We start from the raw sequence: 14,131 nt of genomic DNA, 5'->3' as shown, positions 1-14,131 counted from the left end.
CCTCCTAGGTAGTAGCAAGGGTTGTGGTTGGGCCCCACTTGCTCCAGGTTGGTTAGTATAGAGGCTCCCCGGGTGGACGCAAGGGTTGTGGTTTTGCCCCACTTGCCCCGAGTTATGATGGGTGATGTATAAATGTGCAATCATGTGATGTATAAATGACAATATGGTCATGACGAATGATTATGGAATGTTATGAATGAATGTAGAATGATTATCTGAGATACGAGTTTTCCTAGATGAAAACAGTGACTAGCCACCACGTGCTCCAAGTTGAGACTCGATACTCTGCTGACCCTATGTCGTAAGTGTGGTCGGACACTGTAAAAGTTTCGGATGAGCTCGCCCCCGTGGATAAACACCAGTGTGGGTGTTGTATGGATAGACACCAGTGTGGGTGTTGTATGATTGTGATTATGATTATGATCATGATTATGATTGAGAATAACTCGAATTGGGGATGCATGACAGAGGGACAGTCCAACGGTTAGCTACCAAGACTTATCGGGTTGGTTATATAACCGACAAATGATATCATCAGCCATAGGGCAGGGATACATCATTTGCATATATTTGAATTGTTTGGGTTTGCCTAATTGTTTTCAATTGCTATATCATATATGCTATGTTACCTGATTATGTGCTACTTGTTCTACTTGTACATTAATTGTGTATTACTTGCCTGCCTTGCTTGTGTTTGTACAACTGAGAGGTCCCTCATGCTGGTGTCGGTGGACGCTGAGGGTTGTTCTTGAGGAGATGAATTGATAATGTGATTGAATGATGATAATGATTATTTAATGAGATAATTTAAGCTCCTTGGGTGGACACAGTGAAGTAAATTCACTTGCTCCAGGTGAGGATATGATGTATTGATATAGAATTGCTGAGACAGAATAACTGGTGATGATTTTGTTTATGATCCTGATTTTGATTCGTGGGAGAGTTAGAAAGTCGGGAAGCATGAGAAATATGAGTTAGCTTTAGCTTTCCGTTATGATAGTTGTCTATTTATGGATTAGCAAGAACATAGGGTGAATGCTTGGTGGAAAGAAGTTTAGGATGCTTAGTGAGTTTTTATTGCAGTACATTGTATTTATTTAGCACTTTTACCGTACTGGGAACCCATGGGTCGGGGGTTCTCATTCCGTATATATCTCTTATTTTTCAGATACAGATCCAAGTGCTCAGAAGTGAGTTGTGGTTCGTTTGAGAGACGGCGAAGATCTTTATATTCTCTATTTTATATTTTGCTTAGAATCTCTCCACCTTTATTTTGAAGAACTTATATTATGTATTAAACTCTTTTGAACTTGCCTATAGAGGCTCTTATGTTTGTTTTGAGAGAGACTAGGATATATTGTTGTCATCTACTTCCATACTGCACCCTAGCCGGCCTAAACTTCGCGAGTCGTGACTAGTGACTATTTACTTATGTTATATAATATTTATCTGTTGTCTATCTCTTAATCTCCTTTATGCCTTTATCCGTATATCGCTTTCGACTTCATGCTTTATCTTTTAGCTGTCGATGCGTGAGTATTGCGTCTCCGTGATTTTATTTTTACTCTTTTCAGGCTTCTCGAATAATACTCCCTTCAAATATACTTATATTTATATATTAAAAATCCACCTGAGAGTCGTACCACCGTAATATCATTGATTTATGACTCGAGCATAAGGATTTGAATATTAAGGTGTTACATTTTCCATAGCCAATAGTAAACATACTTCTTTACAATTCCTTGAGAGACGACCCGAGGTTTAAATACTTCGGTTAATTTTATTGGGTTTGCTTAAATGACAAACAATTTAAACATTCATTGAGGTTTAATTATCGGTTTAGAACTATACTTGTAACACGATATTTTTGTGAAAATCTTTACCGACATTTTTCCTCCGTCATATGGATTATAGCAAAAAATACAGACTCGCCTCTGTAGAAAAAACTGGTCAGACTCTGGCCTTTATTGTTATAAAATACCATACACCACATTGGAGACGGATTGAACACCAATTTCTGGCTCAACCATTGGGTGGAGAACAAAAAAGTCTGTTGAACAGGACAACCAAAGCCATCTCAAACATGAAAAGTTCTGTGTGGAAATGGACAATTCAAATGAAAAATTAGGATAGACTCAAACTTAACAATTGCTTATCTAAAGACATTGTTCTTAACATCATTGCAACACCAACATCATTAGAAGAGTATGGCAAAGATAGAATAGGTTGGGTGCACACAGAAGATGGAGACTTCTCTGTGGGAGCTACCTACAAACCCATGCAAAATTGGTCAAAATTTCAAAGAAATCATTGGATCCAAATTTAAAATTAGAAAGGATACTAGAAAGCCAAAATGTTTATTTGGAGGACAATACATGAAAGAATTTTCACTAACCAAAGAAAGACAAGATTAAAGGAGAGAAAAAATGCCGATTATGTGAAGATCATATTAAAGAGATTACCCATGTTCTAAAAAACTGCCCTAAAGTCTCCAGAACTTGGGCAACGCTTTTGAACCTGAAAAAATATAAACATTTTTCGGAACCAATTTTAGATAATGGATTGCATTGAACTTATCCCACCAATTGGGAAACAATCAGAACAAAAATTGGATTGCTGTTTTTTTAATTACTTGCTAGAAAATTGGGAATGGAGAAACAGATAGATACACGAAGAAAATTATCATAGACCTCCTCAAACCCACATTGAAATTTTGAAGACCATGGAAGAGATAAAAATTGCGTTCAAGAGAAAGAAGAAGCTACCTGCAACAAGCATCAGAAGAGAAGAAATCTAGATTAAATGAAACACACTCTCATCGAATTAGACTACTTTAAACATTGACGAAATAAGAGACGTCATGACAGAAAAGGCAGATTGTGGTATTGAGGGATTGCAGTGGAAAGTGGATCGGCGGCTTCTCTCACTTTATTGGGCGGTGTTCGATGTACAGGGCGGAGCTTTGGAAATTATGAAGGGGTTAAACTTGGCTTGGACAATAGGTGTTAAAAGGTTGGTGGTAGAGAGTGACTCCAAAACCATTATATCTCTAATTAATAGCCACATAGGCCATAGCAAGCATCCTAATGCTTTAATTAGGAATATTATATTTAAAAAAAAATTGTGATATTAATTTTGTAAATATATACAATGACAATAATAAATATGCAAATTGTCTAGCTCGAAAAAGTTTAAATCTTGACCCAAGATTTTACTTTTGAAAAATTCCTCCTAGAGAGATTAGTAGCATTCTAGTTGATGATGAATAAGGGTCTGTTTATCCTATTTAATTTATAATTAGATTTTCTTTTGTTTAGATGTTTTAGTCCTGTTTTAATACCAAAAAAAAAAATTTGAGAAAATATTGAGTACACCAAAAAAATTATTATGTTATCTATATCTTACCCCAAAAATATTTTTCTCTTAATAGTTAAATGGATTAAGTAGTTGTTTCACTTTAAAGTTTAAGAGTGTGTTTAGAACTTTAGATACCCTTAAGTTGTTAGAAAAATATAAAATATTTTTTATTTTTTAATATATTTGATAAAATTTTAATAATAAAAAATACTAAAAAAATTAAAATAAATCTGTTTTTTAAAAACTATAATTATTTTTTAGAAAAAAGATATTTTAATATAATAAATAAATAAATAAATATTTTTATATTATTATATTTAAATATAATTGTTAAATAAAAATATTTTTTATATATAATATCTAAATATAAAATTATTTTTATTTTTTAAAATTTTTTAATAAAAATTACTTAAAAAAGATTTTTTTTTATAGAAATTCACCTAAATAAATTCTAAATTAATTAAAAATAGGGAAAAAGATATAATTTGTCATCTTGTATTTTTTTTTTTTTTTTTTTGAGAAAATCCTCTTGTATTGATAGCACCGTGATTTGTGAGACTATGTAGGATAGGTAGACGCTGCCATTAATTCTTCTTCGGCCCTACCCCCAACCATACAAACAGTAACTAACAAGGAGTCAACGAATACAAACATGAAATATCACATGCATGCTATTGAAATACATCACCATTCAATCATGCTACTTACCTTGTGGTACTAGTACAACAACCAAGAAATTAAACGATGACAAGAAGAAACAGATAGAGACTTAGAGAACATGGAAATAATAATCTCAATTGATTAATTAAGGAAGGGCATCAGAGTCGAGAGTAGCCTTTAAAACCTCAATAAACTTAAGGTGAGAAGTAAGCTGAGGAAAATGGCCATCAGTGTGTATGATCTCCAAAGTGGCTTCCCCTTTGATCTTGTTCTGCATGTAGAGTGCTACGCTGCGAGGAACAGCCTTGTCATTAGTGGTCTGTATGATTGTGCATGGAGTTTCAACTTTGTCAAGTAATTCTCTGTAATCACTGTAGAACACAGTCTTGGCTAATGGCAGCGCCACTTCAGCTCCCATTTTGATTAAGCCTTTCTTGTACTTTTCCACGGTCGCAACATTATCACTGTTAGCTGCATCTGCTATCATCGACGCGAAATGAGAAGCAAACTCTTCATAGTTGTTCTCCATCGCCGAGATTAATTGCTCCACATCTGAGTTCTTAAACCCTCCCTCGAAATCATCTGAATTTAGAAACCTATATGAAACAAGTTACGTTAGGTGTAATAACATTTTATTACTTGTTAATTAATAGATTGAGTACCTTGGGGAAGCACAAACAAGAACAAGGCGCTTAAAGAGGTCAGGCCTTTTGAGAGAGGCAATGCAACCGATCATGCCGGACATGGAATGGCCAACGAAAGTGGCAGATTTGATGCCAATTTCAGTCAGTAGAGTGATCAAATCATCACCAAAAGCTTCAAAGGAAGAGTACTTTAGAGGGTCGTAAAGCTTCTGATCTTTTACTGATCCAGCAAATGGCCAATCAAAGACAACAACACGGTAATTTTGAGCTAATATGGGAACCACTTTGTCCCAAATGGATTGGTCCGTTCCATAGCCATGACAAAACACTATAGTCTCGCTCCCACTACCTTCAATTCTGGTCTTCAATAACGCTGAAAGTGCCGTTTTTGGTGTCGCCATGCTCTGTTGTCTCTATGTCCTTCAGTAATAACAAGAAAGCACAAAGTTTTTGTAGGAGAATAAAATCCCTGTGCTTATTTTCTTTGTTTGGCTTGTACTACTTGCTATGCCAATTTATAGATAAGGTTATGCCATGTTATATGAAACAATTTTTAGTGGAATTATATGGAGTTTATTTAATAGCACAAAGATTACATATAAAATCATATCCGTCCGTATATAGGGTAAGAAAAAGTATAGGTAGACAATGAAAATACTAAATAATGTGCACTAAATATATTGAATGTTTAATTTACTAGATGTGTGGATAGTTATTCTAATACTAAAATTTAAAAACCAACTTAGGTTGATCGAGTAGTCAGCTCACTCGTCCGCTTAAGCAAGTGTCGGGGATCGAATCACGCATTGTGCATGCAGCAACCCATTAACCAGCAGCAGACCCTTAAATGGAGCTCTGATTTGCGACGGATTAGTTTTTAACCTGTCGAATTGAAAATATCGTGAAGAACCAAAAAATATTAATTTAAATGAATAAATTAAAAATACACTATATTTTTATTTTATTGGACTAATTTTAAAACTTATTATTCATATTTTCCACAAAAATTATTATTAGCTTAACAAAATCTATAGGACAAACATATTGAATTTATTGGGCATGCTGCGCGTACCCAATGAGGTTTAACGCGTTCACACCATCCTATCTATCGCCTTCGATTATTGTTATTATCATCCTACATATATCAAGAAATCTACACATAAATTACTAGCTCCTACTATCTATAAACACAATGAGATAAACAGAACAAATTACCCTTTTTAATCAAAATTTTAGATTACACAGCATAATTTTTAATAAAATTTGATTATTTTAAAAGTTTCTGAAAATTATTTCTATTGGACAAACTATTCTCTTTAATAAAAGTTTTAATATACGAACAAATAAGTTTAAGAAAAAAATTTTCAGTAAGATAAATAAATCTTAAAAAATATTAGTATAAGACAGATTGTTTTTAATATTTTGTGAAAAAAATTAAAAAAATAATGAAAATAATATTTTTTTATTTTTACTTTCTGTTTTTCTTTTACAAAATTTTTAAAACAAAAATATTAAAAATAAAAAAATAAAACGTAAACTAAAATGCATCTTTAATCTCCATATATAGGGATCAATTTGTTTCAAAAACTTATAAAATAATATAAATTTGTTAAAAATTAAAGTGTCTAATTTAAAATTTGATCGAAAATATAAAAATTTAGTTTTAGAATTTATCTTAATAAGATTGATATGATCTCGTGTCGTTCGGTGTGTATATGTAATATGTCCAAGGAATTCTCCATGAACTGATGAACGTATCCAATGGTCGAACGATTTGGGAGGATCAAATTACATTATTTGGTGTACACATTGACCGTATGTTTTAGCTCAAAAGGCAGAAGAAAGTGACAACACCGAGGTTGATCTATAAATAACAAATCTTATCTTAATACTTTTGAAAAATAAAAAATACTTCATTCTTTCTTTATTTAGAAATGATTAATTATTTCTCATTTATTTAGGTGCATTTTCATAAAAATCCGCAAAATTAGAGCAGAACATACTTTAATCAAACAATGACTGGCAACTATTTCAACCAAAATGTGCAATTTTTCTTCTCAGAAAGTAACTTTTTGTTTGTATCTCAAATTCATTCAATGTCTCAAAATTCCTGATTTGCCGCTAGAACTATTTCAACCACCCTAAGATATATCTAATGACTCTTCAAACATTGAGAAAAGTGTCACATCGAAACACTGTACAAAGTATTTTCTATTGAAAATATAACAACTTGCGTCTGTAGGATTTGCAATCCTATATTATTTGTTCGTTTACAGAAGCGAGAAGCCAACGTTGCATATGCAACGGAGACATCCAACAAGAACTTGAACATCTATTTATTAAAAAAATTAAACTATAAATAATCTATAGTTACTACTGATCTTGGGCTTTTTGCAGTAGAAATATAGGTTTAGAATTTGTTTCACTTTATATTGGAAAAATATGTTTAGTTAGTGTTCAAATTAGAACTCTTTTCTATAGAGTAAACTACTATTTTTAACCATAAAAGTTATAAACGTTGACATATCTATTCATAAAAGAAGAAAATTACCATTTGTATCCATAAAAATGACTTTTGCAAGTAAAATTATCCAAATTCTAAAAAATTAAATAAAAAAGTAGACAACCTTCTTCCACAACGGACACTCTTCCTTTGCAAACCGTCACCACCACTTGAATAAAAGAACAGTATTACGAACCATAGCATCTCTAACTCCCAACCCACCAAACTTCTTAGGAGCTTGCACCACTTCCCATTTCACTAATGCTATATCATTCCTACCATCCTCCTTGCTCCATAGGAATCTTCTCTGCAATAAATTCAACTTCTCAGCAACAGTCTTCGACATCTTATATAAACTCAAATAATACAATGGCAAGCCATTTAAAACAGATTTAATAAGCACCAACTTCCTAGCTTTATTTAACACCTTAGCTTTTCAAAGGCTGAGTTTCTCCTCCACCTTGTTTATAATAGGCTTCCAGGTCTTGACTAACCTCGGATTTGCTCCTAAGGGATTCCAAGGTATTTAACCGGAAGGGTACCTTCCTTACAACCAAGCAAACTACACATGCGTTGGACCCATTGTGCTTCACAATTCATTGGTATCAAGCTAGACTTATCAAAATTAATACTTAGCCCTGACATCAACTCAAAGCAACGCAGGAACCGCTTGTAATTCTTTATAGTCTCCTCTTCTGGCGAGCAAACAGAATAGTGTCATCAGTAAATTGAAGATGTGACAACTCTATACTATCTCTCCCAACCACCAATAGTAAAATACGCCCGTTTGTGACTACCTCCCCGGCCATTCTATGCAGAACATTTACAACCAGCACAAACAACAAAGGAGAAAGCAAGTCACCTTGTCTCAAACCCCTTTCCATTTTGAACGGCCTAGATGGCAACCCATTTATCAATACCGATATAGATATTGTGGTCACACACTCTATAATCCACGCCCTCCACCTACGTCCAAACCCCATCTTTTGCAACACAATGTCAACAAAACTCCACTTGACTCTATCATATGCTTTTTGGAAATCTAGCTTTACTATTGCTACCTCCTTTTTTCTCAGTTTAAGCCATTGAACAGTTTCACATGCAATGAGAGCCCCATCATGTATTTTTCTTCCCTTTACAAATGCACTCTGAGCCTCCCACACTAGCCCTGATATCACTGATCTCATCCTCCTAACTAGCACCTTCGAAATAACCTTATACACACACCCAACCATACTAATTGGCCTCATGTCTTTAATCTCCTTCGCACCAATGAACTTAGGTGCCAAAGCCACCCAAGTGATATTGGAGTTTGTCGGTAACCTGGATGTCTGAAAGAACCCCATCACCGCTGCCGTGATCTCAGACCCAATCTCATCCCAGCATCTCTTAATGAAATTCATGTTGTACCCATCACAACTTGACCCCTTAGATGACTCACAATCCCGTACCACCTCTCTGATCTCCTCAGTCGAGGGCAACGCCTCCAAATTCATAGATTCATCCTTATCTAACCTCCCTACCAGACCATCTCTAAACCCCACCAAAGGAGAATCTTCCTGATGATACAGCTCTTTATAAAACTCTATAATAGCTATTTTAATTCTAGCTTGATTCCTTATCAGTTTGCCATTAACTACCAGTGTATCAATCCTATTATTCCTTCTTCTTGCTGAAGCTATATTGTGAAAGTATCTGGTGTTTTTGTCCATATCCCTCGCTTGTCGAGACCGCGACATCTGTTTCCAGTGAACTTCTTTCCTCACATACCATCTCTTACAGCAAGTGACTAACGCCTTTCTTCTTGCCTCTATCGTTTTATCATATACTCCACTACCTACCATATCATCAATCCTCTTAATCTCTTCCTTAAACTTCAAAATCTTCTTGTCCATCTCACTAAAGTTGGCCTTATGCCATTTCCCTAAAAGAACCGTCAAAGCCTTCAACTTATCTGTGAACTGTATCTCCCCTAAACCTCTCCATTCCTCCTTAACCATTCTAAGAAACCCTTCATGTGTAAACCATGAATCTAAGCTTCGGAACGGCTTCGGACCTCCTCTCAGCATTTCATCTTCCACTATTACAGGGCAGTGATCTAACAAATCCCTTCGTCCACCTCTTAACCGAGTTTCTAGAAACTCTTCTTACCACTCCACACTAACCAAAGCTCTATTAATATGACTGCATGAATGGCCCCGAAACCAGGTAAACTTCTGATCGGTGAGCAGTAAATCCACTAAGTGCATATCTTGTATTCAAGTCTTGAATTCCTCAGCAAACAAAGGTAAACGATTAGTACCTTTTCGTTCTTCCACACGTACTATCTCATTGAAGTCTCCCATAAAACAACAAGGAACCTGACATAACCCAGCTATGTAACTTGAATCCTCCCAAACATGACTCTTCTCTTTTCTACCATGCGCACCATAGACCAAGAAAAAAGCACAGTTAAAATTATTCTTTAATAATACCCCTTCAATACACAACAATCTTTCTCCCTTACAGCAATTATTCAATTTAAACATCATTCATCCCATATGATCAACAGACCCCCGGATGCACCATCAGAGCCTACAAATTCCCACCCTGCACCATCATTCCCCCATATTCTTGCAACGTCGAACATCGTCACTACTCTCCTTTTAGTCTCAATCAATCCTAACAAGTTTAAACTATGTTTATTCTTTAGGTTCTTCACCATTCTTATCTTTCCATCACCCCGCAACTCCCTAGCATTCCATGCACTAAAAATCATTTAAAACTATTTTGACACACCTGTTTTTTATTTTTGGGTATGCACCGCCTCATCTTTGCCTTCTGTTTTCTGAGCTATTTCCTCATTCTGTGCTTGAAGAATTGCCATGATGTCATCCTCCTCGCTATACAACACAGCACCTGATTCCACCGCCAACTCCTAGGCCATTTTGTTTTCTAGCATTTGTTCCTCCAACTTTGAGCCCTGGGTGTCACTATCTCCCTCCTCTTTTTCAGTTTCTACCTATCCAACGAACTGCATAATTCTGTGTCTTTTGCATACCCAACTTCTTCTCCCCATTGACCTCCTAACGTATTGAATGTATCCAATGACCATGCGTGCAATGGAACCCCAACACATTGGAGCCCCACTCTTCGAGTTTCACACCGCTGCGACTCCTCCCACCTCCATACCTTGTGAAACACTTGTAATAGACAATTCAACTGAAAAGTATAAGTGTCGTCAGCATGCAGAACACTATCAAAGGTCAAGAGAGATTTGTACGCTCTCATCTCCCGAATCTGGACCACAGAAGAAAAGTTCTTTGTAATTGTTTCCTTCAAGGAGATGAAATCAATAGGCTTCGTCGTAGCCCCTACGAGACTTCTCTGCAACCATTCCAGATTTTCTTTCGCCACTGCTACTTCCACCTCCTTTCTCCATTCATCTCTATGCAGGTTTTTTACTATTTCCTTCGTCCGTAATTCTTGTCCAATTGACAAAGAATCATTGTTGCCTACTTATCGATATGGTTGACAAAAATTTGGGTCCTGACTGTCATCTCCTCTCCGTTTCTTATTCATGTCTGTTGTTTCTGACACTCTTTTATACCTAGCCTCTCCCACAAAGATGACCTTACTTCTCAGCCTCATTCGATTCATCTCCGCTATGGCTTTCAAGGCTCCTCCTTTCCTCGTATACCGTATTAAAGGAAAAATGTATAAATCACCATTTTTTTGCTTTCGAGAAAGATATATATCGTTGATGCGCCCAGTCCAGTTGAACAACTGGAATAACTCTCTCTTCTAAATGTCTTCAGACAGATTATTCACAAAAATGGAGAAAGACTCATGTTCTAACTGCCGATACTCTTCTCTGTTCCAAATCCTAGGATCTTTGCCATGTTCCTTAGACCTATCCCTCTCTGTGTTTCCTACGCACACTCTCTCTCGCTCTCATTATTCATGTTTTCATTTTAATATCAATCTCGCTACACATTCAATTTTTTTTGGCAATCAAGTCCAACCAAATTGGCTCAAATCCAACAAAACCATTTTCATTACACAGCGTGTACACACACACTTCACTAACGAAAATGAAACACCCGCTTCAAAGACATTTTGCATGCCGCGCTAAAAAAATATGAAAAAGGGTTCTTATCTTCATGTGCCTCCTCCTTTTTTTTCTATTGGTGCTGCTGTTACGTTGCTGCATTTTACTTTTATTTCTCTTCTCCTCCTCTTTTTCATATTATTACAGTCACTTATTCTTTCTTTTTTTTTCTTGGTTTTATTTCTCTCAAGAGAGTAAAATAAGAAGAATTATGAGAAAACGAAATAAGAAGGAACAACACTGAATTATCCAGAATCTATCAGAACAAATAACACTGAATTTTTTTAACAATAACACGTATATTTCTTAGTTTTTACACCGAAATTTTACCACAAAAGTACAAAAATGTCTCTTTTAATACTGTGTTTTTTCTTCTTTTTTTTCTTTCTTCCTTTTTTCTATTGCTCTTATTTCTTCTTTTAGGAGCATTGCTTCTCATATTAGATTTGAATGAACATGTGTATTGTAATTTTATTTAGTTGAATGAATGTAAGTTCCTCTTCTTCTAACTGATTTTGTAGCATTATGTGTTTCTTCTTTTTCTTTGTTTGATTTTTTTTTGTTTTTATTCTTGTTAAAAGAATAAAATAGAAGAATAATGAGAATGTAAAACAAGAAGGAGAAGATAAACAAGAAAAGAAGAAGAAGATGATGATGATAATGAAGAAGAAGCAGGAGAAGGAGTTTTGAGTTATCATTAAGTAATTTCGTGCATTCTGGATTTAAATAAGCTTTAGAATAATCTTTGTAAAATTTTTCAACTTTTTCAAGCGTGTTAAAATTTATTCCAACCTTTGGCACAAGCTGCTCATCAACATCCCACAGAAACTGAAAATACATCGAAAGTATTTACAAAATAAGCCAATTTATAATTCAAAATACACTGAAACTGGAAAATTCATCAAAATAATAATTCAGATTCAGAACTCGTACATTATATTCAAATTCTAACCATGAACATCAATTTTCACAAACAAAAACAAAATTATTCAACTACAGAATCATTAACTACTAATGAACTACATTAACTAGGTTCGAACTTCACCTTAGCCACTTGATTCGATTCAAAATAATAATACAATTCGCTCTAATTCAATTGACAATCTGAACTTAAAAATATATTGAAAGCATTTTCAAAATATACCAATTTATAAATTCAAATACACCGAAACTAAGAACGAAACAGATTCATCAGAGCAATAATTCAGATTCATAACTCGTACATTATATTTAAATTCAAACCATCAACTATGAATATTAATTTTTACAAACGAAAACAAAATTATTTAACTATAGAATCATAAACTAGTAACAAACTACAACTTGATTCGATTCAAAACAATAATCCAATTTCCCTAGTTCAATTAACAGTCTAAATTTGAATCATTCATTGTCTTCGAAAATAAAATACCCATTCAAAGTTGATTTAACAGCTTGATTTCAAAAACTTTGATCCAAATCTTCAAATCAGATAAAAGAACATTGGTCTTGAACGAAGAGAACATAAAGAAGGAAAAGAAACACATAGATAGAAGAAAACGTAGAGAAATTTCAAAAAATAAAACGAAATCCGCATAAAAAATGTAGTTATATATATTCGTATGTTAAGTCAAAAATTTGTTAGAGATAGTGGCACGTGGAGGTGAATTAGGTTAAAGTTATTTGGTTGGATTTAGTTGGTTAAATGATTTGGATGTAGAGATTAATTGTTTTAATATATCAAATCAAACGCATAAAATGATGTATTTATGATATATTTTACTAGTTATTGATAAATATGTATTTTGCCATATAATAATTAATTTTAACAAAATACTTAAATAAAAGTAGTCATTTTTTATTTGAATATAAATTTTTACATATAAATTGTTAAAATAATTTAATTAATTTTAATATTAGACAAAAATTTGAGATAAAATTTATATTATCTATATTTACTAAATAATTTTACTTACGATCCGTGTAATGCACAGGACTTAGGACCCGGCTTGATTTGGTAAAACTTTTTGAAGAGGTACTTGTAATTTTTAAAAGCTCAAGTTCCTCATTTTGTGTTTGGTAAATAAGAAGGACCATGTGCTTGTATTTACCGCTTTTAAAAGATCGGAGTACTTTTCAAAGTTGGCCTGTACTTTTCAAAATTTAAAAGTCTAATATAACCTCATATGTTAACTAATTTTCAAATTTAACACTTACATTTATGTCTATTATAATATTTTTAAATTTTAAAAGCTATTTTACCGAACGCAGTTGTTGTTACTTATGTTTTGAAAGTTATTTTTAATTTGATTTATCAAACATAAATGTTACAACTTTTAAAAAGTCATCTTTTAAAAATTAGCTTTTATAAGCTATTTTTGAAAAGTAAAAACTTTACCAAACTAAGACGAAAAGTAATAGTATTAATGTGTACAATTTTCAAAACTAAATTGTAGCTTTCTAAAAAGCTATTTAAATACTTATAGAAAAGTTAAAAAAAATGATTTCTCTCGTGATAAATTTTTTTTTATCACATTTCTTTTAAAATAGATACTTTTAAAACTAAAAAAATCAAATACAAAATAACTTATTTATAAGCTACTTTTAATATAAGTATTTATTGTTTAATTATTTTTTAAAAAAAAACTTAATTAAAAACTAGGCCTTAATCTAATCTAATATTCTAAAATCTTAAAACAGCTCAACGATTGACAGAGTATCAAACAGTTTATCAATTTTCAAGCAGCTAAAATAAATCCAACTTTACTCCTCGAGACTTTTTTCAGAATCCTATTACGATTGCTTAGGTATAAATTAAAGATTAAAAAGAAAAAGTTGACTGGTATTAATTAAATCAAATCAAATAACATATGTACTTACTTCTTAGTCACCAAAAAA

The 14,131-nt window shown here is 33.4% G+C and overlaps 1 protein-coding gene across 5 annotated transcripts; it reads right to left on the bottom strand.

Moving 5' to 3' along the window:
* Positions 1–1,778: 1,778 nt before the first annotated feature.
* LOC130968001 (probable strigolactone esterase DAD2) lies at positions 1,779–5,182 on the bottom strand. Of its 5 annotated transcripts, XR_009081488.1 has the most exons (5): positions 4,680–5,182; positions 4,202–4,613; positions 2,633–2,765; positions 2,463–2,517; positions 1,867–2,093 (listed from the first exon to the last, which is right to left on the bottom strand). XR_009081488.1 is itself a non-coding variant. In XM_057893077.1 (4 exons), the coding sequence occupies exons 1-3, from the start codon at positions 5,060–5,062 to the stop codon at positions 2,470–2,472; spliced, it is 843 nt and encodes a 280-aa protein (XP_057749060.1). In that variant the 5' UTR covers positions 5,063–5,182; the 3' UTR covers positions 1,875–2,268; positions 2,463–2,469. The 5 variants fall into 5 exon arrangements, 4 of the variants coding, with proteins under 4 accessions (XP_057749059.1, XP_057749060.1, XP_057749058.1 ...); XM_057893077.1 differs by lacking the exon at positions 2,633–2,765 and having other exon boundaries at positions 1,875–2,268; XM_057893076.1 differs by lacking the exons at positions 2,463–2,517; positions 2,633–2,765 and having other exon boundaries at positions 1,779–2,093.
* Between the last annotated feature and the right edge of the window lie 8,949 nt (positions 5,183–14,131).

Source organism: Arachis stenosperma, chromosome 3 (genome assembly GCF_014773155.1).
Source record: "Arachis stenosperma cultivar V10309 chromosome 3, arast.V10309.gnm1.PFL2, whole genome shotgun sequence".
NCBI lineage: Eukaryota > Viridiplantae > Streptophyta > Magnoliopsida > Fabales > Fabaceae > Arachis > Arachis stenosperma.
This window is presented reverse-complemented; position numbering and strand designations above follow the sequence as displayed.